Source organism: Odontesthes bonariensis, chromosome 15, assembly GCF_027942865.1.
Source record: "Odontesthes bonariensis isolate fOdoBon6 chromosome 15, fOdoBon6.hap1, whole genome shotgun sequence".
NCBI lineage: Eukaryota > Metazoa > Chordata > Actinopteri > Atheriniformes > Atherinopsidae > Odontesthes > Odontesthes bonariensis.
The window spans coordinates 26,918,937-26,945,364 of record NC_134520.1 but is presented as its reverse complement, the minus strand read 5'-3'; the positions used below and the strand labels follow the sequence as shown (position 1 = coordinate 26,945,364).

At 39.4% G+C, this 26,428-nt stretch overlaps 5 protein-coding genes across 15 annotated transcripts in view; 2 read left to right on the top strand and 3 right to left on the bottom strand.

The window, feature by feature from the left end:
* Nucleotides 1-453: 453 nt before the first annotated feature.
* LOC142399882 (cornifelin-like) lies at nucleotides 454-2,451 on the top strand. The gene is made up of 4 exons (XM_075484438.1): nucleotides 454-641; nucleotides 1,614-1,685; nucleotides 1,781-1,968; nucleotides 2,054-2,451. Exons 2-4 carry the CDS (start codon nucleotides 1,619-1,621, stop codon nucleotides 2,297-2,299), a joined length of 501 nt encoding a protein of 166 aa, XP_075340553.1. The 5' UTR covers nucleotides 454-641; nucleotides 1,614-1,618; the 3' UTR covers nucleotides 2,300-2,451.
* Nucleotides 2,452-3,908: 1,457 nt separating this feature from the next.
* Nucleotides 3,909-7,533, bottom strand: ttc4 (tetratricopeptide repeat domain 4). The gene is made up of 10 exons (XM_075484437.1): nucleotides 7,280-7,533; nucleotides 7,017-7,134; nucleotides 6,766-6,927; nucleotides 6,562-6,639; nucleotides 6,086-6,210; nucleotides 5,911-5,997; nucleotides 5,531-5,763; nucleotides 4,971-5,055; nucleotides 4,511-4,593; nucleotides 3,909-4,388 (listed from the first exon to the last, which is right to left on the bottom strand). The coding sequence occupies exons 1-10, from the start codon at nucleotides 7,388-7,390 to the stop codon at nucleotides 4,289-4,291; spliced, it is 1,182 nt and encodes a 393-aa protein (XP_075340552.1). The 5' UTR covers nucleotides 7,391-7,533; the 3' UTR covers nucleotides 3,909-4,288.
* Nucleotides 7,534-8,005: 472 nt separating this feature from the next.
* On the bottom strand, nucleotides 8,006-11,553 carry pars2 (prolyl-tRNA synthetase 2, mitochondrial). Of its 2 annotated transcripts, none has more exons than XM_075484436.1 (4): nucleotides 11,422-11,553; nucleotides 10,099-10,444; nucleotides 9,195-9,440; nucleotides 8,006-9,095 (listed from the first exon to the last, which is right to left on the bottom strand). In XM_075484436.1, the coding sequence occupies exons 2-4, from the start codon at nucleotides 10,420-10,422 to the stop codon at nucleotides 8,214-8,216; spliced, it is 1,452 nt and encodes a 483-aa protein (XP_075340551.1). In that variant the 5' UTR covers nucleotides 10,423-10,444; nucleotides 11,422-11,553; the 3' UTR covers nucleotides 8,006-8,213. The 2 variants fall into 2 exon arrangements, with proteins under 2 accessions (XP_075340551.1, XP_075340550.1); XM_075484435.1 differs by having other exon boundaries at nucleotides 11,436-11,553.
* A 4,038-nt stretch (nucleotides 11,554-15,591) lies between these two features.
* Nucleotides 15,592-17,036, top strand: insl5a (insulin-like 5a). The gene is made up of 2 exons (XM_075485782.1): nucleotides 15,592-15,763; nucleotides 16,897-17,036. The coding sequence occupies exons 1-2, from the start codon at nucleotides 15,592-15,594 to the stop codon at nucleotides 17,034-17,036; spliced, it is 312 nt and encodes a 103-aa protein (XP_075341897.1).
* A 1,442-nt stretch (nucleotides 17,037-18,478) lies between these two features.
* sgip1a (SH3GL interacting endocytic adaptor 1a) overlaps nucleotides 18,479-26,428 on the bottom strand; it is a 64,399-nt gene continuing 56,449 nt past the window's right edge. For all 10 annotated transcript variants that reach the window (XM_075485772.1, XM_075485771.1, XM_075485780.1 and 7 more), the window contains 3 exons: nucleotides 26,052-26,116; nucleotides 24,482-24,646; nucleotides 18,479-22,721 (listed from right to left, as the gene is read on the bottom strand). In XM_075485772.1, the coding sequence (XP_075341887.1) occupies nucleotides 22,699-22,721; nucleotides 24,482-24,646; nucleotides 26,052-26,116 (253 nt within the window). In that variant the 3' untranslated portion in view covers nucleotides 18,479-22,698. The remainder of the gene's footprint in view (nucleotides 22,722-24,481; nucleotides 24,647-26,051; nucleotides 26,117-26,428) is intronic.

The following is a 26,428-nucleotide window of genomic DNA, read 5'->3' as shown; positions in this document are numbered from 1 at the left end:
ACCCCCCTCACCGCTTTTTTGATGTTTACTGCTGTCTCCGGTATTTGCCTAATTTTGATTCTTCTCAACCTGCGTCAGAATGGCAAGTACGGTGCATGTCCTAAAAGGTCCGTAAAAGCACCATAAACGTCCGTTTTCAAAATCATCGACTCACCGGAGTGGTTACTGGTGTGCACTGGTAATCCATATCAAATGTCGTTGCGAAAAGTTGCTTCTGTCGTGTTTTATTTGGCAGCTCGTTCATGCTCGAACTATTTTCTTAGCGGTGACGGAGTAATATCAACGAACATCCAGTACAAAATGTACTGAGTAATTACATGAGTAATAACGGGAAGCAAGGCATGCAGGCAAGGTCAGGTCAGGTCAAGTCAAGTCAAGTCAAGTCAAGTCAGTAAGTAAGTAAGTTAGTCAGTAAGTCAGTCAGTCAGTATGTTCTTGTCTTTGTTGGGAAGTCACTTCCAGATAATGATCATACAGCAATAAGGAATTAATCTCTCTGTTACTATTGATACAGGTTTTGCAGCTTGGTTTCGGTGTCATCGTTCAGTTTTGACAAGATGCCACTCCTAATACAAACCATAGCGTCCTGTTCCTTCACAGCTGTAGACGTGCCAAGAGAGGACCCGGCTTGATAAGATATAGTAAGACCTTTCAAATTACCAACGAGTCATTTCAGTCTGCTCAGTTAACTGAACTTCTGTTGAATAGGTGGGTCGTATTATTGATAAAGTTAAAGAGAGGAAGCTGGTATGGAACAAAATAATTAGTTTGCTTTTCTTTTTAGTACTTACATGCTCACCAGGAAAAAAAAAACGTTTGGCTGATCCTGGGGTAAATTGTAATTCAAAAGCTAAATCGGTTGTGGGATTAAGTTTTCAATCATAGCTCTGTGTTTACCTGCATGAAGATAGAAATGTTATAGATGTGAGATTCTGGATATATGGAGAAACACACAATGGATGCTTCAAAATTTTAAAATGTTTTAAAGGATTCTGTTTTCCGTAGAAAAACTGGTTCATATATGTACTTATAACCAATAATATCTGCTAATATGGAGCAAGAAATTACCTCAACTTTCAGCTCTGCTTTGCAATTCCTTTAATTTCGATGATAATTGATACAGTAATAAAATCAAAACCATGATTCCCATAGATGGATGTAACACACTGTAGCTTACAGAGGGAATTTCCTTTAACCTGAGTGAAAACACACAGCTGGGGTTACTTGTGGTCTTTCATTTGCATTATCATTGTACCATGAAGAGAAGGGCAGTAATTACCACGGCAACACTGTGGAAAACTATCACTAAAACTGGGCAGTCACTGGTACAGACACTGGAATGCTTGAAACAAGTTTTTGCCGGAAGGTAGTTTAAAATCTAACCAGATGATCTGTAGAGATGTGACATATGCAACAATAGACAAGTCCTCCAATCAAAACGACCAGCAAGGATGTTTATTCACACCTTTAAACATGACCCATAATGGCGTCCACTAATCTCGATTATGCTTGGGTTTCGTTTCTTAAATCGTGTTCCACTGTGACAGTTTCCTTTTCCTGCTGTTCTCTGACCTCACATGGAAACTGCTCACTGTCTGTTGCTCACGTTTCAGCTCTGATGGAAGGAAAACCTCTGACAGACTGGGACAGTGGTCTCTGTGACTGCTTCGAGGATGCAAGTACTTGTAAGAGTGTAATGTAGTATTTTTCACACAATAAAGCTTAAAATCACCTAAGATCACTTTATCAGCCTGTAGCTGTATCTCCATGTGTTTTTCAGGTTGCTATGGTTTCTGGTGCTGTCCTTGCCTTGCCTGCACTGTTTCAGGAAAGTTTGGAGAGAGCAACTGTCTGCCCTTATGTGATATATGCAGTCCTGCTGCATTTTCTGCTTGTGGGGTGCCTCTGTTTGCTCCTCCTGCAGCCTTGTCTATAAGGGCTGCCATGCGGAACAGATATGGTATCAAGGTATGATGCACTGACAACACTGACCTCCAATAGATTAGGAGTGAGATTGAAAAGTGTGACTATGTTTCAATGTGCTGGTTTACAGGGTTCCCTCCCTAAAGACATCGCATCTTCATGTTTCTGCGTGTGGTGCTCCTGGTGTCAAATGCATCGTGAGATAAAACATCGCAAGAAAACCCCTGTTGTCATCAACATGGCGTGTCCTGCTATTGTCAACATGCCGCCTCCTACTATTGTCAACATGCCGCCTCCTACTGTTGTCAGCATGCAGTCTGCTCCTGTGATGATGATGCCTACAAACTCTCAGCAAGTCTTTATGACTTCAAACTGACACGTGTGGAAGTTAAATTTGCTGTTTGCTCTGACACATTCATGTAAACATCAGTGAAAGACAAAGTAGTGATCTTCTTTAATTGTGCCCCTTTGGCAACTGTATATCATTCATTACTTACAGTTGATCAATAGCTGTATTGTAAAAAAAAAAAATTTTAACTTATGTTTTGTTGTCTATTTTTTTTTTCCTTAATAATCCTGAAGATGTATATGATTAGAATGCTGATTTATGAATCTTGAGCTCCAAATATACTCTGGTGACCCGTGTAGAACTCTTTAACGTTCGTAATTTAGGCTTCTTTGTTGTACATTAATCTCATAATAAAAGCTGATCACATGTAGAAACTTAATTCTCAGCTATTGGGCATCATTTTTCCTCGTTGCCTCAGTGTTTCTGGATCATGTTCACATATGGCTTCGTCTTTGCACGATAGAGCTTTAAGTTGCATTTGTGGATGGTTAATAGGTGATTTCTGGAAGTGTTCCTGAGCCCATGCAGCGATCTGCAGGACAGAATCAGGCCTGTTTTAAATGCAGTGCTGCCTTCGAGCCTGAAGATCACGGGCATCATTTGTTGCCTCCATCCAAACTTTGAGAAGTACTACTGCCATCAAATTCAAAATGAGCTACGATTTACGCGAAACAGTAACATGCCTGTGGCGCCGTATAGTTCAACTGGTTGTGCAGGCGTCACCTGTCCAGAGGCTGCAGTTCCACAGCGGATCCGGCTCAGGTTTGAGTCTCAGCCTCGGGCCCTTTGCTGCATATCTTCCCGTACACTCTGCCAAATCTCCTGCACTCTGTACTCTGTATACTTGATGTTACACTGTCAGACTTTTTTAATAAACTGAAATACACCCCAAATTATTATAAAATTCAAATTTCGCAATGAGCTTACTGATAGAATTCATTCCAGTTGAGAGCATTATTTACTGTAGTAAAATACAATAGCATGAAGTCAGGTAAGAAGCCAAGTTTAAAGGCGTCAAATGTTAAATATCTACAGGCCTTATTAGATATTATTTAAAACAGATGTCACTCATCTTTCTGTTTTCTCATCATCACCATCTTCGTCACCTGGGTATGTTTCTAACCTGTGACAACAGCTCCTTTCCTCTCGGCCAATAGCCCACCATTACATTGCCAAGCACCTAGTGCACTTTAACAGTCACGCAAGATCAATAACCAATTGTCTGCACATTATTTTAAGGCAAGATGCCCCGCTTAGTCTAAGCCACGCATTCTCAATCATTCATTCAAGCTGCAGAGATGCCACAGAGGTGTCCTGGGAGAGCAGGTACAGAAAGGTCTTTCATTTCTTTCTTAATGATATACTTCAAATCTCAGTTTGCTCGGTTACCTCAACTTCTGCTGATTATACGGTGTATTTTCAATATTTTCCACTTTTTTTCCCCTCAGGATTTGAAGCCTAATTCTCCAACTTTAAGTCACTGCATTTCATTTACGAAACAATGCTACATTATTTAAAAAAATGACAAAAACGTGTTTTTTTTAAAGTACGTTCTTTGACATAATTTATCTTCATTCAATACATTATGATTCAAGGTCAATTGCACAACATGTCCGTGGTTATAAAAAGGAAAAAAAAGTTTTCTTTTATTTTGTTTATTTATTATCTTAGTGTAAGTGAGGCTAAGTGATGTCATTGGGTCATGCAGCAAAGTCAAGAAACTAAAGGCCCGATTGAGTACAACAAGGACATCCCTGTAATGAGTTCATCAAAACAGATTGACAATCAAGATCTTCCTGCAAACGTATGCCTAACAAGCTACAAAAGTTGATCTACTGTCAGCAAAAAAAAAAAAAAGAGAAAACACACTACAGAAAGTTCAAATAACTGCCTTTAAAAATCTTATTTATCATATTTAGTCTTTTATTGTCTTAAAAACAAGCACTTGAGACAGTCCTTTAGATTTGAGATGATGGTTTTGTGTATATAAAGTCCAACAACTGAAGCCCAGTGTGTTTATAATCCATGTACCTTCTTTCCTGTTAAAAACTGCTTTAAGAACATCGAGTCACGCACCAACACAATGAAGCTGGGGCTGCCTGCCTTGACAAAAAACCTGTTAAAAGAACAGAAAAAAAATGAATGGATCAAGAAGTGAAGATGAAATTGTGAAAACAAAGACACAATTAGATTACAATTCACGAAATTAAGCTCCACCAAAATAAACAATAAACAAACCTTTTACGCTGCAGTATTTTCAACAGTGGCATCTCCGGGTCAACTTGGTAGAGCGTCTCCTTTTTCTCATCTTCAAAGTACAGCTACGAACGAAAGTATCAATTATAACATTACTGCAACACAACTTCACACTCAAGGACATTTTTTTCAAACTGGCAATGTTGTGGTGTTGCTGACACAATTTACAGTTTGCACACAGTTCTGTTTAGAGACACAAAAGACTGTACACACATTTGCCTGTTATTTCAAACAAGGTCTTTTCCCACATAATAACTCAAGAAAAACTAAGCTTGTAAACAGGATAAAGCAAGTAAAGAAAATGAATGAATGAGTAAGCTCATATATTATTCTACTTAATGCATTAAATGTACTACTTTGCAGAAGAACATCAGAATATCAACCAATGAACTTATTCGGGTGTCTGTATCATTCCTGACCTTTGCTTTGCAAAAACACAAACCTGGAGATTTTGTGGCTGGTATTTTCTGTCGGTGTCCCATGGTGGAAGTTCTTCTCCAAACATGACAGCCAAATGGTCTATGAAACTGAACAAGAGACAAAAACGGAGATAAACAAGAACGATTTTCAAATCTCCTCAATTGTCAATGCTGCACTCAATCTACTGACTCGTCAAATAACTTAAACCAACAGCTATGTCACATTTGGTGAACAGTGACCCCGTGTGGCCACAGTGAGAAACTACATTAGACAAACTAGAAATTTTTTAAACAAAACTTTGGAATTTTTCTCTGTGGAGCAGTAAAACCAAGCGTAAAAAGTAAAGTAATGTCAGAGTCAGTTACAATCAGTTACTGACAGAGAAGCAGCAAACTGTCACAGCCGACTCACGCTAACTGTAGCTCCAAATATTGTGTTAAGAAGTGTGTTCTCTAATATTCATATCTAAAAAAAAAACTATTTTGCAATTAATGGGCTGTGAAAATAACAGCTGCAGCTCTGGTACATAAAGTATGCAAATACCTCCATCAGAAGTTCAAAAGAAAAAAAAGAGTATTTTACCAGTTGTTCTCACAGAAGGCTGAGATGAAGTCGCTCTGCTGATGTTCAGGGTAGAGGAAGAGAACCGGCCAGTGCAGAGAGCCCTGCTCGTCCAGGAATACCTGAGCCCCAGTGACCTCCTGAGAGCTGAGGCAGTCCAGGCTCAGCTGCGCAATCGCTGCTGCTGAGCGCTCTTCTTCGGTCCAACCCTGTGGACGAGGCCTCACAGGCTGAAGGAGCTTAATCCCTCGTTCCTGCATAAGCGGCACAAAAATGTATGCGACAGTCATAAAAATCAGTGTGGCTCAGACTTCATGTTCACATAAACTGAGATGAGACCACAGATCAAATTGACAGACATATTTTAAGCATTACTGTGTGGATGTTGATTTCTCTCCTACCTTTATGGCAGCCAAAAGAACCTCTTTCTCACCATACAACTTTTTTTCTTTGGCCTTAGCCTTCCTGGCATCTCTCTCTGCGGCTCTCTAAGACACCAAAAAAAACACCTCTTAAAAACAAAACAACTCAAAAAGGAAACAAATTAATATAAAAGGAACCGAAACCCCAACTCACTTTGTGTTTATCTGCTGCTGCTCTCAGCTCCCGCAGCTTGTTGTCAGTCGGATGTGTCTTCAGCGCCTCGTCACACCACTGGAGGGCCTCTGAAAAGTTACGAAGCTCTATGCAGCACTGCGCACCTGCGGAGGCATCAAAAAAGTGAACATTTCCGTTATGTATTTGCTGAAATCTAATTTCCTAACTACAGCTGTAGGAGTGTGACACAAACATATATTTTTAACATGTTACATGAGGGTTTCTTACTGAAAAACAGTCACTTGATGTGTTTTTGTTGGACAGAAGCACAGACAACCCCAAACAATTATCCCCCTAAACATCTTTCCTTAAGATCAGTATTTTCCATATAAAGCTAATGCAGCCATCTGGTAAAAGTGTATGCATTCTTTGTTTCCTTCGTCTAAATTACACACAAACCTACACATGCTGTGAGTGTGTGGGTAGTGCATGTTAAGAAGATGTGTATTACTCACCTCTGATTGATGCTTTGAGGTGATCTGGTTTGACCTTCTTTGCAGCAGCAGCATCATTAAGAGCAGACCGCATATTGCCTGTGTAATTAAAAAAAAAAACAGATGTGACATATTAAGAAAAATGTGCATACTCTGTTATGAAATGAAGAAATCTGTCAGATGTATCTCACAGCATTTAAACCTCAACAGCGGAGATTTTTGTACCCAGGTGGAACTGTGACGCCGCTCGGTTTGTGAGGAGAACAGCGTTGAGCTCCGGGTTGCCACATTTCTTCTTCAAAGCTGCCGTGTAGGATACTACGGCCTTTTTGTAATTCTTCTCTTTGAAAAAAGCATTCCCCTCATCTTTTAGGCTCTTTGCCTGCTCTGAGGAAGAACCAAGTTGTCACATTTACAAACGCGCCGTCAGTGGGGGCACAACAACATCCACTCGGTTTAAACGGAGGTCCACTTACCCTCTGGAGGTCGGTCTTCATCGTGGAGAATAGACTGGATACAGGCTAGTTCTGGGTATTCTTGTGGGTTAATTTCTTCTGGGGCTGTTTTCATGAACATGGGTACTTTATTGAACTCCTGGAGGAAACAAAAACAATGAAAGAAATAAAGGATGGACCGAAAATGTACCTCAGAGTTAACTTGCTAGCTAACAAAAAGACGACTCGCCGGGATTTAAACAAATTTATATGGAATGCTGGTGGATTCTGAATGTCAGCTTTACCTCCTCCCAGCTGTTCTCAGTGAAGGCATTTTTATATCTCTGGGTCTTGAATTTGTCCATGAAGTCGTCCATACCGTCGTCGCTGTCATCCTGCACCTGTGCTGACGCCATTTTGGCTTCTAATTTTAAAGTTAAAACGCTGTTTTATAATTTCTAAACCTTCTATTAACGGTGAAAATCGTTCATTTAACCGATTTTTCCTTATTGCAGAAGCGTGGTGGCTTGTTGTCATACATGTGTATGAGCGGTACTGCGTGAGTGATGATCCGTGCGGAAACTCGGTACCTACACATTGGTTCCGCTGAAAGAATAAACCACATACTTGCTTCGTACCTGCTTGCCAACCGGCTTTAAAACCTAATAATTACATAATGTTTGAAAATGACTGTGTTCCTTTATATTTTGCTGATACATCAATGTTCAAACAGCATTCTATTGTTTTTTTTTAAGGTTTTGAATCAATTATGTTTTTGGAAACAGGATCTCCACTTGCTCTTTTGATAAGTTACCTTCATTAACTGCATTCACTCAAATTATTTAGTAAAATAATAATTCATTAAGGAACTTTTATTGTATCAACTGCAGATTATCATCAATATATAAATATATATTTCTCAAATGCATACGATTGGGAACCACGTGAGCGTGGGTTGCAGATATAAACAGTCATTTCAGTTCACCCATGCAAATCAAATATTAGTAAATGAAAGACCGCAAAACAATGAGGCTGTGGCTACTCTCTTTATTGTATTATCATGACCAAATATTTCAGACATCCAAGGTTATTTATAAAGAGTGTTTTAAGACCAAGTTTTAATAACAAAAAAGAGCAACAAATGGCTTAGATCATGGCAAAACAAATAACCAAAAAAAAAAAAAAAAAGAAATAGCACAAATAAATTTGAGCATCTTCTTTCACATTCCAAGTTGTTAATCATACAGTTTCTACTTTTCCCAGCAGATCTAATAGTCCCTCTTTACTGAGAAATGTCGTCTCACCCGTCTGCTGACAGATCACCTCAAACTTTGGCACTTCTTCAAGAGCTGCCTGTCCTGCAACAATAACATATGGGTAGCCAAGTCTATTGGCATCCTTCAGCCTCTTTCCAATGGTCATGTGTGTGCGGTCATCAAGAACAACTTCACCTCTCAATTGAAGAAGAGCTTCGCCTAAAGTGTGAACAAGTTCCTCAGCTAAGACAGCTGCATCCTCCACCTTACTGCCCTTTTTAGGAGGTAAAACACAAACCTGATAAGGGGCAATAAGACCCGGCCAGCGGATCCCTTCTTCTGTGGACATCACCTCGATGGCTGCAGCCAGAATGCGAGTCACCCCAAGACCATAGCAGCCCATCTCAGCAATAGCAGGCTTGTTCTGGGGGTCGCTGAAGGAGGCTTTGAATATATGGGAGTACTTTTTACCCAAGTAAAAAGTGTGACCCACCTCTATACCCTTTGACTCCACCAGTGTGCCAGTTTTGCACTGTGGGCAGTTGGTTCTGTCTGATGACAAAGTCTCCACATTAGCAGAAAAGGAGCAATCCCCACAGACAAGAAGCCGGTCCTCGCCAATTTCTGCTGGCAGCTGGAACTCGTGGGAGAGTGTACCACCAATGTTTCCTGTGTCTGCATTCACCTGGACACAGCGCAGGCCCAATCGGGCGAAGAGCCGGGTGTACGCTTGGCACACAGATTTGTATGTCCGATAAGCATCTTCTTCACTCACATCGAATGAATACATGTCCTTCATGTAAAACTCCCTCCCTCGTAGAAGACCAAACTTCGGCTTTGGCTCATCTCTGAACTTGCGGGTGATCTGTTTTTTTTGTTTGTTTGTTTTTAAAGAGAAAGCACATGTAAAACTGCAGCTGATAACAGCAAATGCACTGGTGATAATAACAGGCTGAAAGCTTACCTGGTAAAGAAGCAAAGGTAGCTGTCTGTAGGAGAGAGTTGCCTGATGAGCTACGAGGGTCGTCACCGCCTCCTCGTGTGTGGGACCCAGGCAGTAGTCTGCATCGTGGCGGTCTTTCAGACGGAACAACTCCTTTCCCATCAAATCCCAACGCTCACTGGTTTTCCAGAGATCAGCTGAGCACAAACTGGGCATGTCCAGCTTCTGTCCACCGATCCCCTGCATCTCCTGGTCAATCACTCTCACCTTATGATTAAACACTGCAGTTTTATTTTCACAATCACAAAAAAGAATAAAACATTTTAACTTCCCTTTTCATCTAAATTAATTAAACTTGGTTTTTTTTATGCAGTGGTTTGAAAGTAGAAGCTGTAATGCCCCCAAAGGTTGGAAGGCAAACATCACAGGTGAACTAACTAGATAGAAAACAAGGAAAAAATGCATTTACACAACAAGAAAAAAAAATCTAGTATTAAAATGTTGGGAATCCTGATCAAAATCTCTGTTATTGTGAATCGGAAACCAAGTAAAAGATAATCTTGACTTAAAAAAGGTATAATGGTCAGTGCTTGATAAAACCCCTTCTGATGGCTGTCACAGCTAGTTCTCCATTTGATTTTCACCCCTGCACCTGCAAAGGCTTCTGGACCTCCGAGATTCTGAAGCTGAACTGTTAGTCCTGTGTTTTAAAGGTCTATCCATAGATTTGCAGTGATATCTAGGCTGGAGGACGGTGAGATACGATGGTTTAATATTTGCTTCCTAAGCTGCTGCCATTTAATTTAATCCATTCTTCACTCTCCAAGTGAAATGTTCTCCTTACCACTGGCTGTAACACAATCTACACCCATACATAACAGCTGGAACATCTTATTTTCCACATTTATCAATTACAAAAACTTACCAACTTCTCCATGGAGCGAACTGTAGCAGGGAGGTAGTAGTAACACCCTGGGTTGGCTGGATGGATGAGTCCTGCCTGCTGCATGAGTCTCTGGCTCTTGCAAGTCATCTCCCCCGCCAGCCGGCTGTCCTGTCCCACATCACGTAGGTTTGAAGGCTGGTAGAGACGAGACACCAGAAGCGTGGGCTTGATACATCTGGATTGAGTGGAAGCAGAGACAGCTACATGCTCAGAATGTCTTGAATGGTTCCTCTTTGGAAGAATAAGGGTTCTGTGGAGACGGTGAAAGAATCTCTTCCAGATATGATGCACTGCAGGCTCCATGACACATCCAGATGTGCTGCAACTTTGGAGAAAAGATGACGCAAATAAATCTGAGTTTAAACTGTTAACTTAATTCATCTGCAACAGTTCTGATTGTAGATCAATACAAACACTGGTTCTCAAAAGCCCTGGAAGGTTGTAGTTCTGATCTTTCAAATACTTTTTTCGTATTATTTTACAATGAAGTTTACTGAACTGTATTATGATACAACTGTTTTGGTTATGTAGATGCTGGTTTTGGTTACAGATAGTCATTCAGGGATGTGAGTGATAGGTGCACTTGGTGATGTTGGAGACAGGCATTTTAAAATGAGTAGAACTAGTCAGCACTATATGGCTCTTTAAAAGTATTTGCGGGTGTTGGCTGGCGGTGTAGTATAGGGATAATGAAAAGTGTAGGCTAAAACTTGTGGAACGAAAAGTTGCTGAATGCAACAAAAGTCCAATAAATGACCCTTTAAGTTCCTTTTAGCTTCCTGTAGCCCAAAATATAAATGTTGCTACTTTTAATACAATGCATAACAGTGAACAAATTATTTTTAGTTGTTTTTATAGTTAGTCAAACTAAACAAGCATTCGAGAAAAAAAATGGGGTTTGGTTAAAGTCTGAGGAGTAATTTTCTTTCTCACTGATCCTTTTATAATCTAAATAACTGACTGAATAATTTGTCAAAAACAAAATCACTGTTGTGCAGTCTACAAAGCTTGAAAGCGTATCGTCCAATTAAGGCATACAGTATTATCTACAAGTAATTGTAGGAAATTAAAAAATAGGTCAAGACATCTTGGTAAATCATAACACGTGATTTATACATTCATTTAAAGAAGTCAAAAATGTATAAAATGAATAGTTTTATATCATAGATGTCACCGAAAGTCCAGAGTACGTACTGTAATTCAGGGTTACATGTTTGCTAACATGGAAGCAAGGTATGGTTAGCTTCATCATTTAAAACACATTAACGGGACGTATGGATAAGTAAAAAAAAAAAGACTCACAATAAAATACCTACTGTTTAGTTGCTGCGACAAGTTTTTTAGTCAATGAACAAAATGTGCTATTTTAACTACGCTAACCAACTGTTTACACCATAGACGCAACCATCACTACTTTTGTCCTCCAGGACATACCGTCTACCGGCACCTCACAGTTTCACATCGCCCCCTAGAGGCCTGGAGGGATAAAGGCGCAGTAACAGACAGGCAAAGGAAGGAAGATTTGAAAAATAAAGCCGGGAACAGAAGGCTACTTGTTATTGCAAACACTATTATCTCTTACTCTATATAATTTATCCAATTTAATGTAAACTCGTTTGATACTTTAATGTCTGACTTTATTTTTTTCATATAAGGGACCTCGCCCTATGGTCACACCCTTTACTGATTTTGATCTGAACCTCTGTAGTAAACGTACTCCAGAGAGAGAGCTTTTCCTGACATTTAAGCAGCATTGTGGCAGCTTAATAATGAATACAACTGGTTAGTCTCACTTGTGGTGAATGGTATACAGGTAATATGCTTATTTTTCAGTGAGACACTGAAATTTGGTTCTGCTTTCTCTGGCTGTGCATCCTGGCAGGATAAGACTTGATCAACCTTTATAAGGGCCCTACTAGTATTTTAATACACATAATTATCATTTTATTATTGAAGATATTTATAAGATGTACTAAAAAAAAAACTAATTGTTTATTACATAAATGAATATGTTCATTAGTAACAAAAAGGACAATTAATTGCATTCAGGTTATTTGATATTCAGGTTATTTGATATAACCTCATATATATTTCTAGTTATGATAGTCACACGAGAATCATCTGCTCTTTTGCTCATCTTGGGACTGGTATACTTCATTTAATGTTACAAAACAGACTTCTTTATGGTCATACTCTGTCAACTCAAGATCTTAGCTTCACAAGCTGAAAACAGGAAACGTTTACTGTGAAAGGGAATGGCAAATGCCGTGCAGAGGGAGTGATGAAGGTTTAATGTTCTGAAAACACATTTAATGAGCCACAGAGAGTATTGACATTACTTTACTTCCTCATTGAGTCATGCAATGTTTTATGCACCTGTTACATAAAAAGTTCTACAATCTAATTTACATAACACTGATTGCTGTTTTGTCAGTGAGCACATGTTCAGACTTTTGTTTCTTCAGTAAAAGGAGAGAAAACTGATTTGAAGTATCGCTGCAGAAATAGCAAAAGGTGAGCACTCAAGTTGTGGTCATACTATGATAAAGCCTTGGTTGTATATGTAATACAGGCCATTGTTTATGTATGATGGCAGTAAACAAAAACACAGAAAGTGCAAATGTTTGTCCTTCAATATGTATGTGAAAATATCACAAGACACTAGATGTCCTTCAGTATACATCAGAAGTTCAGACTAATTACTGAAATGTGCAAATAAACATGGTACATTCTATGACAGACAGCGCAGTGTTGTTTAAAATGTCTCAGTCTGATGTCTGAGTTTTTATTGACCTGCTTATACCTGATTATATGGGATTGAACCCATCACATATAATCTTTTCTTTTGTTGACCTTTTACCGTTTTTCAGTCTGTGGTAATGCACTTTTGCTAGCATTATAGTTTTTTATGCCTGCAATTTTAAACCATTATTCCTCCCACACAGGCACCTGTTGGTCGGCTCACGTGGTAGAGCTCAGTGTATCTCTCTGCCTCTTCCCTGCCAGGTGAATGCTCTGGACTCCATCTTACAATCTGACAGAGAGACCAAAGATGCACTTGCTGATATCTTCCTGAGCCAATTAGGTTTGCGTCTGTTTCATCCATTTATATCCTGTGGCTCTCTTTTGAGAGTTCCCAGAGAAAAGGGCGACTGAATGTCTCAGTGAGATATGAACAGTCCCATTAAGACAGATTCTATCTCCAAACTTCACATTGTTTATTTGGCTTTACACTGAGTGTACAGTTCAATAGTTTTTTTTACCGTCACTAAGGCTTAACCTGAGTTTTCTGAGATAAAGTGTAAAAAAAAAGGAGTTTCGTACAGCAGATATCACTTATTGAGAACCTTTTTTGTTGCATTTATAGTAATGTGACAGCTTGAGTAACCAGATTCACTTTATCACTCCCTTTTCTCCTCTTCTTTCTTCTGCTACGTGTTTGTGTCTGCTGTGCTTGACAATGTGCCTCTACTTCATGCTGTGTCCACCTCTCCTCAATGAGTGCTTCTCCACATTTTTTAACCAAACAAACTGCCCGGCGATGTGAACACAAACACACTGCAGATAAAAAAAAATATTTTGGCAAACTTACATTCACAACGCACACAATGCATGTAAGGACAATTTGAGGACTCTGGCAGCAGAACGAGAGAGTTGGTTTGTCTATGATAAATGGGCAACAGTGCATCTGTTAATCCCAGCTGTCTTTGGGGAAAGTTTTCTAGAACTACCAGTTGTAAAAATTAAGCAGGCATTGGCAGTGATCTTCAAATTCCTGTCACTGTGGCTCTGCATAAAATCAATTCAATTCAGTAAGCAACTACTGCTTAAAGTAATTTCTCTAACTTCACTTCTCTGAGTAGATGCTCTAACTATAACCTCCACACAATGGTGTTGCCTCTTTAATTAATTCTGTCATTCATTAACTGGGCTTAATGCATGTACAGTTCCAAAACCGTGAGATTGTTAACTTGGCTCAATCCACTGAGCTTTAATATCATTGTAAGTTGTAGCAGAAAAACAGCCTTGATATCTTGATATCAAGTTGAAATCCCATTCACCAACCTTTGACCACATGGTTGTTTGTCATCATCCTCACCTGTATGTCAGATACATTTGAATCCTCACATTTCTGTGTCTCAGTTCTGTGCAGTTAGGACTTTTTTGCATTTTGACTTGAATACCTTAATGGAATACCTTTTGGTGCTTTGTAATTTAATAGAAGGTAATAACTTCCCAACTCAGTTTGCTGGTATTCAACATGTCTATGACCCTTTTGTTTGATTGGACTAAGAAAAAGGAATTGGGATAAATAAAATAAAACAATTTGCAGGACATGTATAGGCTCGGTAAACCACCCCTACCCTCCCCACTGGGATGCAATTATGCACTGAATACAAAAGGGAAAAAATAGAAATAGAAAACAGGACATACAAGACTGATAAATGTTCAATTGTAAGAATTCACTATGGGCATTTTTCTTTAATCGTGACCATGTCATCATGTCACTCGACATGATAATCTGTAAGGTGGAGTAATATTGTCCATCTGTCTAGGTTTGTTGTGTTAGTAATCAGTGCAGTCTGAGAAAACTAAGTTTACTGGTACAAAAGCAGCTGCAGCTCTTTTTCATAAGCACTCACTCTTCATCACCTCCATACATGTGGAAACTTGTTGCAGCTATATGAGATTAAGGATGAAGAATTTTCACTTATGTTTAATAACAATTAAACTTGTTTTCTGTTAACATAGGGACAACCTTACATCATGTCCAGTCAACATATCATTTCACAGACATCCTAAGTGGGACCTCTACTACTAATGCTCAAAATAAGATGTCACACTGAGTATCTCCTCGCTCCATCAGCAGTATCATAATGACTGCATGATGGACTGTAAACATTGACTTTTTTCCTCTCATATAGCCCAAACTGCTGTAAAGTGAAAGACAACCAGGCCATCAGAGTGTTGTAAACACACAAAACGTCTAGTTGACTGCAAGGGGAATCACTTTGCATCCTTTAATTAGCCATACAAGTGCAATGAAGGTCAGTGCAATCATGGGCTGAAATCACATAATGCGAGGGAGGCTGAGGAGGCCGCACCTCATCTAATATGATTGTCAGCTGGGGGTTGTAAAAGGCTTATGGTCGTAACTCTGTTTTAGATGGCTGAAAATGGTGATGGTGGAGATAACCGGAAGCATAAAAAGTATGCGTGTGTGTGTGTTTGTCACTGGGATGGGCCGGGGACCAGATAGAGGGGGGTGGAGAGATGATCAGCAGTGAGGAACTAAAAGGTGGATGGTATATAATACAGGGCGATGCAAGCAGTGGATAAACGACTGTGTTTCAGCCTTGAAAAGGACTCGGAGAGAAGATAACAGACAGAAAAATTACACAGAGCTCCAGCAGTGGTTTCGAAAGAGCAACAAACAGCCCAATAGAGACAACAGACAGCCCAGTATCCAGTATGCGTGCCTTGGTAGTTTTGCCTCTACTCTTGTGTGTAATGGTGTCTGTTCACCAAGCGAGAGCAGAGGTGAAGGTGGTGAAGCTGTGTGGTCGAGAGTTTCTGAGAGCAGTCGTCTACACCTGCGGCGGCTCCCGTTGGAGGAGATTCTTTGGTGAACCAGACATGGATGGTGAGAACTTTCAAATTGAAATCTACCATTGTATTCATTTTTGTGTGTCACACACACGAGCACAAGGAAGAGAGATTTTTCTGTTTCTTTTCACTTTTGATTACCATCCATGACACTTACTCCAAAGTTATCACACTTATTATTTGTACTATTTTCTCATAAGAAATGTCTATTTCATTGAGCACATTGCACAACTTTATTTCTTTTTAACACGTTGAAGTCAACCTGTTTATTACTGCTGTCACATTTAAAAAAAAAAAAAAGATGTTGGCTACAAAATTTGTAAAAGCTGTTGATTCTGATATCAATTGTTCACTCTTTTCAGTGAAACACTGTCAGGAAAAAAGTCCCTAAAATTCAGCCTGAGGTGTTTTTCTACATATTTAGTTTTGGAAACTCCAAGGTAGTATATTCTGTAGGTGTTATTTGTATTATCTTTTTCCAAAGTGTCTTTCTTTTGACAGTATGGTTCTCAACAGTGAGTTGACTCCTCATAAACACTTTTCTCAGTGTTTGTATAACTAAAATGGATCATGAAACAAGACCAAACTGATGACTTGTGGCTTTCCACTGCTGTGTTTTTTGTCAATGTGCGCTGTCTCCGCTGCGTGTTACTTACTAACTGATTGTCTGCAGTGTGTGTGGGTGTGCAGGCAGACGAATGTCTCCATGGAGTGACTTGTTCAGTTAATATCTTGTGAAGACGAGAGGCCACATATCATTAAAATGCTGGAGGAGGCCGTTCCCTGGGCAGTCTCTCTCTTACTGTCTGTCAGACAAATCCAGTTAGCATATCAGTCGTGCTGATTAGAAAGAGGAAACTGACACTGTAGAGGACAAATAGCGCTGACTTAATTAGCACAGTCATTTAGGGTTTCCTTTTTTAATGAGAAAATGAACATAAATTACATGGGACTCATATGAAAAGTCAATCATTAATTGCTCTCTTGGAAAGAGATGTAAAAAAAGACTCACATTAATGGTTAACATACTTTGATATATTTCATATTTCATATTTCAAAGTCAAATGCAGATTGCAAAAGTACAGTTCCATTACCAGATATTTCCAATGGAAATGTGTGTGTTCTGTCCAGTTTTCTCACTCAGCATCAATTTCTGTTTTGTTGATGTAGGTTTGCCTGCAGCAGAGAAGAGCTCGGAGAGCCTCAGCAGCTCAGGCTCTGAATGGACCAAACGGGACATTAATAACATCCTGACCACCATGTGCTGTCAGATTGGCTGCAGAAAGAGCGACCTCACGTACCTCTGCTGAGGATGACCCCCTGCTTCTTTTTCTCATCCTCAGTGACCAAAAGGACTGTGTTCCATCCCACCTTGCCTTACTACTAAAAACCAAATCTGAGGAAACCAAACCTGAATCACATGCTGACTTGTAACATTATGATCGTCGTACAACTTGTGAGGTTTATAGATGTGAGTGCGGCGCATATGTGAATGTGTATGTATGAACCTTAGCTAGAAGATGTGTGCAACTATAAAAACACAACTGATTTAATTTCAAACAGAGGGGGCATTAGATCATGCGGGATCAGATTCTGTGAGAAGAGATGACATTTCAGCCCAGACTGTGTCCTGTATGTGTGTACAATGAATCCACAGGGAATCCAGCTCTGCTTTGATTTCTTTATAAGAAAACTTGAGTTGTATTCCATCGAGTCATTATTGTAAAATAAATGTTCTTGCACAGGGTTTGCATGTTCTGTGTGGTGTTTTTGACATTACGGTCTGTTGAAGGAGACCATCATTGCGTCATGTTAAGAAATCACTGGCAAAAAAACTGAACTGGGAACCAGGAATTCATTATTCAAACTAGGAAAGGAACTTGCCTTTGTGTCCAATTAAGCACGGTATATGTAAAAACTATTTAAAGTAGGACAAACTGCTCACCTTTGCCACAACAGCACTACTGCGGTGTTCCAGGTGTTTTGAACATCAATGCTGTTAATGTTCATCATCTTTGTATGGCTAAGCTAATTTGCACAAGGCAAATACTACGGCTAAAACAAAAGGCTGCAGAAATGGAAATTTTAACCAGATACAATTACTGAGTCCTTTAATTGTTGAGCTAGCTCCCACATTTCAGGACCAGTCACTAAAACTGATGACACATCTTCTGGGATTCCTCATAGTCTGCAGAGAATTTGAAAACAAACTAAATATTTGTACTCAGCTGGCAGTCTTCTGCTTGTTTTTATGTTTGATCCAACCGTCAATCTGACAGATTAAGTTTGTGAACAATATTGTGAACTATTTTATGGAATAAGTGAAACTTTGAATTGCTGGTTGGAATAGGCTACATGCAAGTCAGAGGTCATCAAATCATCAAAGTCACTTGGATTCATTTTTTGGGGACATTTAAATGGCTTTATCATGTATCATCCCAATATATATGGCCAGTTTTCCCATATAGGAGAGATTCTGTCTAACTTCTCCTTTAAGACTCATTTTCAGTTGCCATTTGCTTTGGTTTAGGTTTAGGATACGAGTACCTGACTGGGTTTAGGAAAAAGATTAGAGTTTTGGCTTCTAAATGAACATTTCTAGAGATGAGTAAGCATTTGCTTGACAAACCAAAAGATTTAACAGAACTTCTGGACTACATACAGGTGCTGCATGGCCAATCTGATCAATAATCATGGGAGGGAAAATAAAACTGAAATGGCCACTAATTGAACCCACACTACTTGCATGATATATAGAAAACAGCAAAATGATGCATCCATTTATAACTTTTATTGGTTTTGGAAAGAAGCAAACTAAGTTCCTCAGTTCATCTTAGCATTGTTATGTCCTTGCACATGTGTTTAAGGTTAACGGTACAGAACCAAAAAGCATTCTGGCTTCTATCACACATAAACGCACTCCCTGCTCTCTTCTCAACATTAATACAAGTTTAGTGACGCTCAGCACAACACGTCATTTCAGTACTATCTATCATCATAGATGCCCCACCTTTCACTGCATGCTCTGCATGCAATACTGAACTACTGCAAGACAAATTCATCACAGAGATGAAAAGCTGGAAAAAAAACAAGTTTTGTTCCATTTCTTTTAATCATTAAACAATGCAAACAATATTCAACAACTAACAGACAAGGTTTTGTATTGCCTTGAGGTAATTTAAAACAGATATACGATGGGTTGTGTGCATGGTGGGGTACTGGTAGATAATGCTGTAGTGACTGTTGCACTGAAAGCCTCAAAATTCACGCAGAAGGTAACGACGTCCTGTCAGGCATGTTGTGTCATCCAGTCGACATAAGAAAATGTTACCAAACTATGAGCTAAATGGCACCAATCACTGCCCTCACTTAAATAAAATGGAACTGTTGTGTTCCCTCAGACTCTGGTCTGGAACAAGGTTTTAATTTTCAATGCAAATCCCAGATCAGAAATACCTACAGATATTTCTACACTGTGTCCAATGAAAAGTACTACATAGCTGAATAGAAGTATTGGTATAAAATGAACTGCCTTTCTATCCTAAATTTAGCCAACTATGTTTTTTTTGACAGTTGTCACAGGACTGTGATTGGTTACATTTAGCAGAATGCCAACAAACAGTACAGTACAGAGATTTCCGTTTACACTTCACACACACGTTTTGTTCTTCATGTTGAGCGTCAGAGCATTCAGGAAGTTTAACACAATCAGCACAGTGTTTTTTCTTTTCACATTAAACAATATAATATTTTTTCGATTTTTATGCATTTTAAAAATATTCAGCTTATTCTCCATAGAATAGGACTGACTGTACGGGGTACACACACATTAAATACAAAAAACAAAAGAAAAAACTAAACATTTTGGTCGACTTAACCTTGCTCCACGTCCTCATTCAAATCATGTCATCTCACAGAGACCATTACGATTATGAAAAATAAAGCCATGGATTCAAGTGCTGGCTGGATGATCAGGGTGCGCACATGATATTATCTTGGAGTTAAGGTACCAGGGAGGCAATGGGTAACAGGTATGAAACAGGTGAGAAGCTTAACTTGTGAACCATAGTCAAAGCTGAGGAGAAACTGAAGGCAGAAGGCGGAGCTGGGGATGGTGAATCAGCGCTCCCTGTCTGCTTTGAGGTTTGAATCAAAGAAAGAAGCTGGTCCCAGTACATAAATCCTGTTCCACTTTGATGGTACCACGGTCACCATACTTCATCAATGCAGCTGAGAGAAACTTTTTTTATTTCTTTCCCTTTCTTTTTTTGCATCATTGTCATAATGAAAGGATAACTTGAGATTTTGGGAAATTACGGGACACACTTCCTTTCTTATCAATCCTGTGTCTGCAAAACATGAAGCTAAGCAAGCTACCTGTTAGCTCAACTTAGCATGAAGACTGTAATCAAAGGGAAAATGAATAGCTTGTTCTTTGCCCAAATGTTAGAGGTTAAAGAGTCTCTTTGGGGCTGTGAAAAGGAGACAAATTGAGCTAAATGATGACAGCTTGCTCCAACTGTCTATGCTAACATGCTGATTATTAGCAGGTATAATGTTTACAATAATACCCAGCCTGCTGAGTTAAGCACGTCAGCAGGCTAAATGTAATTTAGTAATGAGCACTTACCACAAAGAACAGCTGAGGTTAAAGGGAATGTAGTCAGGTTTACAGGTAAACAAAGTGGTGGACAAATGATTACTTTGACAAACTGTTGGTACTATAGAAATTGAAAAGAAACTACAAAAGAGGCAACTTTTCATCCTAGCAGGAACCTGAATATTTGTAAAATACTTTATGGCAATCCAAAGATATTTTTGGTTTGGAAAAAAAGATTGATTGAGCAGTATTACCATCATATAAGGCCACCTACAGGCACCTCCGAAGCTTTAAGGTAGACCTTACATCTTTTTAACATCACAAATTGTTATTCATACAGAAGAAACAGGACATAATGTGTTTATCGGGAAGTTTTAAAAGGTGCTTTTAAGTGGAGATTTCATGATTAAATCAGAAGCCATTCTCCATGCAAAGTGAACAGTCTCCTGGCAGGTATACGAGATATACTGATCTTTTCATCTAGTGCATTTCCCAAAATGTCAAACTACTTCTTTCAATGTATATTTGTAAGCGTTTCATTTTAAAGCTCAGTTGCTTTTAACCAGCTAACCCAAGTCCATTCCGTCCTGTGTGGTCGCTGTTGCAACATTCCTTGATGTCATTCTGTTCTCTCCAGTGAGTTTCTCCTCCTGAGAATGCAACCAAACTCCACCATGTTAGATACAAACTGGTAACACTAGTCCTTGTTGTACTCTGCCAGAGGGCTGCTGAGAACTAGAAAACCACTCCAAGCAGAACCTGCAGCAGGTGGAGAACTAATTCAGGTGCTGCTACATCCAACTCACAAGAGGAGGAGAACAAGTACTACCGCTGCCAGCTATAAGATGGTGGACTTGGAGTCTGCCTAATGGATGAGAGACTCTCCGATGACGCAGCTGAGTAACACTGAGCTTCATCACAACAGACACCAAGCCAGCCTGCAGGCAGGTCAACACAGATAACATGGACTGGGGCCAGCTGGTTAGACTGTACTTCCAACACATACTTTTAGCAACTTTAAAGTGTGGATGTTGCCCATGGTATAACTACTTCTACACTAACACTGCTTTCACAAAGCATAACACAGCATTCAGGAAGATATTTATCTTTTTCTTTAAATTACCCTCCCCACCCATATATAGCTCAAATCTTCTGTTGCACTTGAGTTAAAAAATTATATCTGAAATAAATTCAAAAATTATACCTTATACTGTACACAGGTTACAGAACTACACAAATAACAAAAATGAGAGAAATTCCAAATATTTATACCTTTACGGGTTCCGAGTTGTGTGATACCATTCAAATTCTATTCATATACAGGATCACATATTTTATACACAAATCATTGTCATCAATAAATAAAAATAGAACGCTGTCATGTAGTCTGAAGGCTAACACTGCTGTCCCGGAACAACAGAAAGGCTATTCGACAATACGAGGAAAACACCAAACGCCCTTTTAGATATATATTGTTGATTTAAAATGACACTTTGTACACCTCTTTTGTTCTGACGGGAAATAGTGTTTTTTTAAATTTTGCAACCAGTGAACTGACTCATCATTGCAGCTGCCTAACACGCGAACAACCTCAGCGTTTGTGTGTAGTTCAGAAAAAGAAAATTGCCTGACTGTTGCATCAGTATGAAAAAAGAATTCCATCATGTGACCCTGTAGTACCAGTAGGCGATCCTTTAAACTCTCCTTTAATGTAGTTACTTGATTTTGAGTTTCATTCAATTGCACAAAAGCAACAGCAATGATCATTTAACAACGCTCGGTGTGTCCGGTAAAGAAAGGACTACACACCAGTGCAAAGAACACTAAGCACAGCTGTCTCAGGCTTCGGTCAGTCAGGTGTAACTTACTATGCAATATTATGGGCCCTGCTTCAACTCTACCTTGGTTGGGATGCATGTCTGAGCACAATGATCTTATTTAAGGATATTTTTAAGGACTGAGAACAACAAACCATGCCATCCAGAGATAAATTCTGACTGATATTCTTTCTGTCAATGTCTTTAGTCAGGCAGCTGCAGTGAAACTCTTAATAACACCACCGCACACTGACCAGAGGAAGGTGGAGACAGAGGCACAGACTTTAGAGAAGGGAAGAACCCAGTTGTCTAACTGCAGCAACACAGATGTTATGAGATGACTACAAATACGATAATTACGTGACCTAAAACAGTTCCACAATGCTATATGTAACTTATACAATACTGCTGGGTAGGCTGCGGACCTGTTGTGTGGGTTCAGAAAGGATTTAAGGAGAGTCTGGTGTCTGGGGTGGGTCTGCCCTCTGGTCTCGGGTGCCAGCCTCGGTCCACTGCAGTCGTTTTGTTCAACACAGCTACTCTCAGTTGTGCGGGTCAGTTGTCAGCCAAGTATTTTCCTGAAAAACACCAACAAAACACTTAAAGGGATACAAGGTAGTTAAGCGGCAGTATAGCGATCTCTACTGGTCAACCTGAAATTCTACACTGTCGTAAAAATGCCCACCTTTGTATTATACACATCCACTAACTAAACATCGTGGCGAATGCTGCCGTTGTGTTATGTAGTCAGTGCAGTTAGGTCATCTGATTCACAAGTGTAGACTGCCCACGTAAGATACTATAATCAGAGATTTTCTAAAGAGAGAACTCAAGATAATGTGCTATAATACTGTTGCTGGAGGAAGTGGCCGGGGACAGCTCGTCTGGGTTTCTCTGCTCAGGCTGCTGCCCCCGCGACCCGACCCCCGGACAAGCGGAAGATAATGGATGGACTGTTGCTGATCTTGAATGGGATTCTCCCCTCATCATGGTGTATTCGTGGAGTGATTCCTTTGTATTAGCAGACACTTACAAAAGTTACATCTTAGACAGATGCACGCAGGCACTACCAACACACGCCGCAATAAACGCAGACTAGCTCTACACTATTCCGATTACAATCACAAATGAATCAATTTTCATGTGTAGATAACAATTCTTGTTCGGACCAAAACGCTATTCTTATTCTAATCAGGTCAGTCCGTGTATTTCTGAAGCTAGGCTACGTCTCAAACTCAGGAGGAATTAGAGCACCGTCATCACCTGTCTCTTTACGATCTAAAACGCAGGTCACTATGGTAGATGAACAAGATCACGCTTGGAGAAATTTCACAAATGGGAAGTGCCAACATCGAACGTTTCATATTCAGTCTGTGAAAGGCAGAATATGAAACGCTTGGTGTTGGCTCTTCAACGCAAGCGAACACATAGCTACAACTACAGCTAGCATACAGGACCTAGCTAAGTGCCGTAAACACAAACGACTCTTCTCGCGCATCACGACACTTCAGAAGCGGGTCGCTCCTGCCGAAGTTACATATGAGAGTTTCAGCATACAGACCCCTGTTGGGAGCGAGACAGGCTTCATTCGCTTACTATTGACTTGTTTAACCTTTGGTAAACTCCTGAAGGCTATAATTTTAGGTGAAAATGCTACCTAGTGCCCCTTTAATCTATTTAGTCATTTACAGCTATTACATTCATCTATTGTGAACTTCAGAGACATTACATTATCCTGGGAAATATTTCAAAGCAAAAACAAAAGAAAATGATTTGATTCTTCAAACATCACATAAGCTTAGCCTGAAAGGCAACAATGGAGTGACTTACACGTGTGAGCCTCAGTCAGACTCAGAGTCAGATAAAGTGTATGTTGTGCATTAAAATCTGCAACTAGCAGATGTTTCAGAATGTCACTTAACATCTGGTATTTATGTTGTTTGTTAGTGTGTTAGCCTAAAATTGTGGTCAACACAGACAAAGTTGGTTGCTTTAAAAATGTGATCTCCCTTTCTGTACCAACGGGTCCATCCTGTGCTGGAGGACTTTTTCTGCAAGCATTCGAAAAATTTGAACACCACTGATTTTAGAATTCGCCCCAGGAATGTTTTAGTCTCAAACTTTTGGTGCGCCCATCCCAACTTTTCATCAGAGGACTATAAAAACATGTTTGTAAAATGCAGTGCAATTTATTATAGTTTTCATCCCTAATCTCCAATTATTATATTACAGAAAAATAAATGTTCTGTTCTGTAGGTAAGGGCTGAGCCTAAATCAACTAACTAATCAAGTATTTATGAGACTTTTGCTTTGGAAAATTCAGAGACATTAAACTGACCTGCAGCAAACCTCTTCTTAACAAGAGAGAAGCGGTACCCTGGTCCAGCCAGTTCAATGTCACAGCCTGACAGCGTGCTGCCCTCACTGGTGAACTGCACTGCCAGTGGAGCTGGTTTACTGGGACCCTCTGTTAGCTGGAAGCGCGCTAACAACGATCCCACACCTGGAGAGAGTGTGAATGCAGAAAGATATGGATAAGGACAGGGGACAAGGCTAATATATATATATATATATATATATATATATATATATGTATATATATATACATATATATATATATACATATATATAAAAAAAATCTCATATATAAAACACCTACGGTATAGAAAAGGGAAAATAAATCAAAAGCAGGAAGAAAGGTAACCAACTGCACATACCACAATGTTTACAAAATCTCCACTTTACTCCTGAGAGAACAGATGGTTGCATTAGTTCTTGTTCAATGCTGAAATGTTTGCTGGATGTATCAGAAGTACGCTTACTGTATGACAGTAACCATCCATAACTTATTTGATAAAGTGTCTTCCATCTCTAAATGAAGCAACATTAAACTGATTTGAGTCTGTCCTACCTGAAAGAGAATTTATAATCCAGTTCAGTGCCTTATCCCGCACATCAGGTGAGCCAAAAAAAAAAAAAAATCAAAACTAGGCATCTTGTGTTAGCTATCCATTTTATATACCCGCTTCATCTTGTTCTTCACAGGGGGCTGTGATGTTTTTTTTGTAAACCACTTTGTCTGGTTCACAAATTAGGATACTTTTTTTTTTTTTAAATAACCCACAGCAGATTCTATAGTGGACTGATCTATCCAACCTCCAACAGCTTAAGTGAGGATGCTACGCACTCCCACAGAGCAGACAGACGTCACAGCAGTGATCACAAGGTTTCTGTGAAGCAATTGTAGCACCACTATCAGACAGAAGAGGGCAGTGTTAGCCTAAAAGAGAGCCAGTTCTTGAGGGGCACTGAACTTTCTCCCTACTGACGAGTCGACTGGTTATGAATTCAGTTCAGCTCCATCAAAGAAAATCTTTGCTTTTCTATTCATCTCAATTCATCTTACAATTTTCTCTGTGTTTGTCCTGTACTCAATACAATTTTAAAGCAAAATGTTAAGCTAAAAACACCAATGATGTACAGAAAACTTAACCCGAAATCAAGTAGAATTTCCAAAAGTAAAATATACAGCATGTCATACTGCGTGAGATGGTTCAAGTTGGATTTTTGGTTACTTTTGCTTTTTTAGGCCATCAATTTGTGGATCTGCACGGCTAAAAGGAAAAAGGAAAGCGCGGCTCCGAAAAGTTTCCAACTTCACAGAGTCCCAAACATTTTATTCTCTTGACTACTGTAATTAAGGTTTTTACATAAGTGGTTTCCTCTCCCTAAACCTTTGGTTGGTTTTTAGACGCTGGAATTTAGAGCAGTAATACTGTGAGTTTGTCGCAAATCTCTGATTTTGTGTTGTAAGTTGCCTTTGATTACAAAATCTCCAAATCACCCTTATATACTAAACCACCATGTTTACACTGACAAATACAGATTTAGTCAAATGTCTCTCATACCTCCATTTTCAGATTTCTGGGAGATATCAGGGATCTTCCAAAGGATTCTTTGCTGCTCTGCATTCCTATCAGAATTTAAAAGAGAAAAAACTCCTGAGTGAGATCATGACAACATGCCATAAGATGCAGCGTGTTTTTATCATTTATTTAGCAACACATTTAAAACTGAAAGTCTAAAAGACACCTTACTACCACATTTGGGATTTCGACAAAACCTAAAGATAATCTTAGCAGGTCTGTTCCTCCATTGATTCATGAATAAATGTTAAGCATTGCGTCAAAAAGTCCTGAAAACAAGCAGTCTAAAGTGCTCTAATAACTATTGTTTTCTTCAGGTCATTAGCTGTAGGCTGCCTCATTACATATCTTTTAACAGT

Coding starts and splice junctions, on each gene's coding strand:
- LOC142399882 (XM_075484438.1), top strand. CDS start 1,619: ATGGAAGGAAAACCTCTGACAGACTGGGACAGTGGTCTCTGTGACTGC. Junction 1,686..1,780: donor CTTCGAGGATGCAAGTACTT/GTAAGAGTGTAA, acceptor TGTGTTTTTCAG/GTTGCTATGGTTTCTGGTGC. Junction 1,969..2,053: donor GGAACAGATATGGTATCAAG/GTATGATGCACT, acceptor GCTGGTTTACAG/GGTTCCCTCCCTAAAGACAT.
- ttc4 (XM_075484437.1), bottom strand. CDS start 7,390: ATGGCGTCAGCACAGGTGCAGGATGACAGCGACGACGGTATGGACGAC. Junction 6,640..6,765: donor GGCGTCACAGTTCCACCTGG/GTACAAAAATCT, acceptor TTAATTACACAG/GCAATATGCGGTCTGCTCTT. Junction 4,389..4,510: donor AAAATACTGCAGCGTAAAAG/GTTTGTTTATTG, acceptor TTCTTTTAACAG/GTTTTTTGTCAAGGCAGGCA.
- pars2 (XM_075484436.1), bottom strand. CDS start 10,422: ATGGAGCCTGCAGTGCATCATATCTGGAAGAGATTCTTTCACCGTCTC. Junction 9,441..10,098: donor TTCGCTCCATGGAGAAGTTG/GTAAGTTTTTGT, acceptor TTTAATCATAAG/GTGAGAGTGATTGACCAGGA. Junction 9,096..9,194: donor TACCTTTGCTTCTTTACCAG/GTAAGCTTTCAG, acceptor CAAAAAAAACAG/ATCACCCGCAAGTTCAGAGA.
- insl5a (XM_075485782.1), top strand. CDS start 15,592: ATGCGTGCCTTGGTAGTTTTGCCTCTACTCTTGTGTGTAATGGTGTCT. Junction 15,764..16,896: donor TGGTGAACCAGACATGGATG/GTGAGAACTTTC, acceptor TTGTTGATGTAG/GTTTGCCTGCAGCAGAGAAG.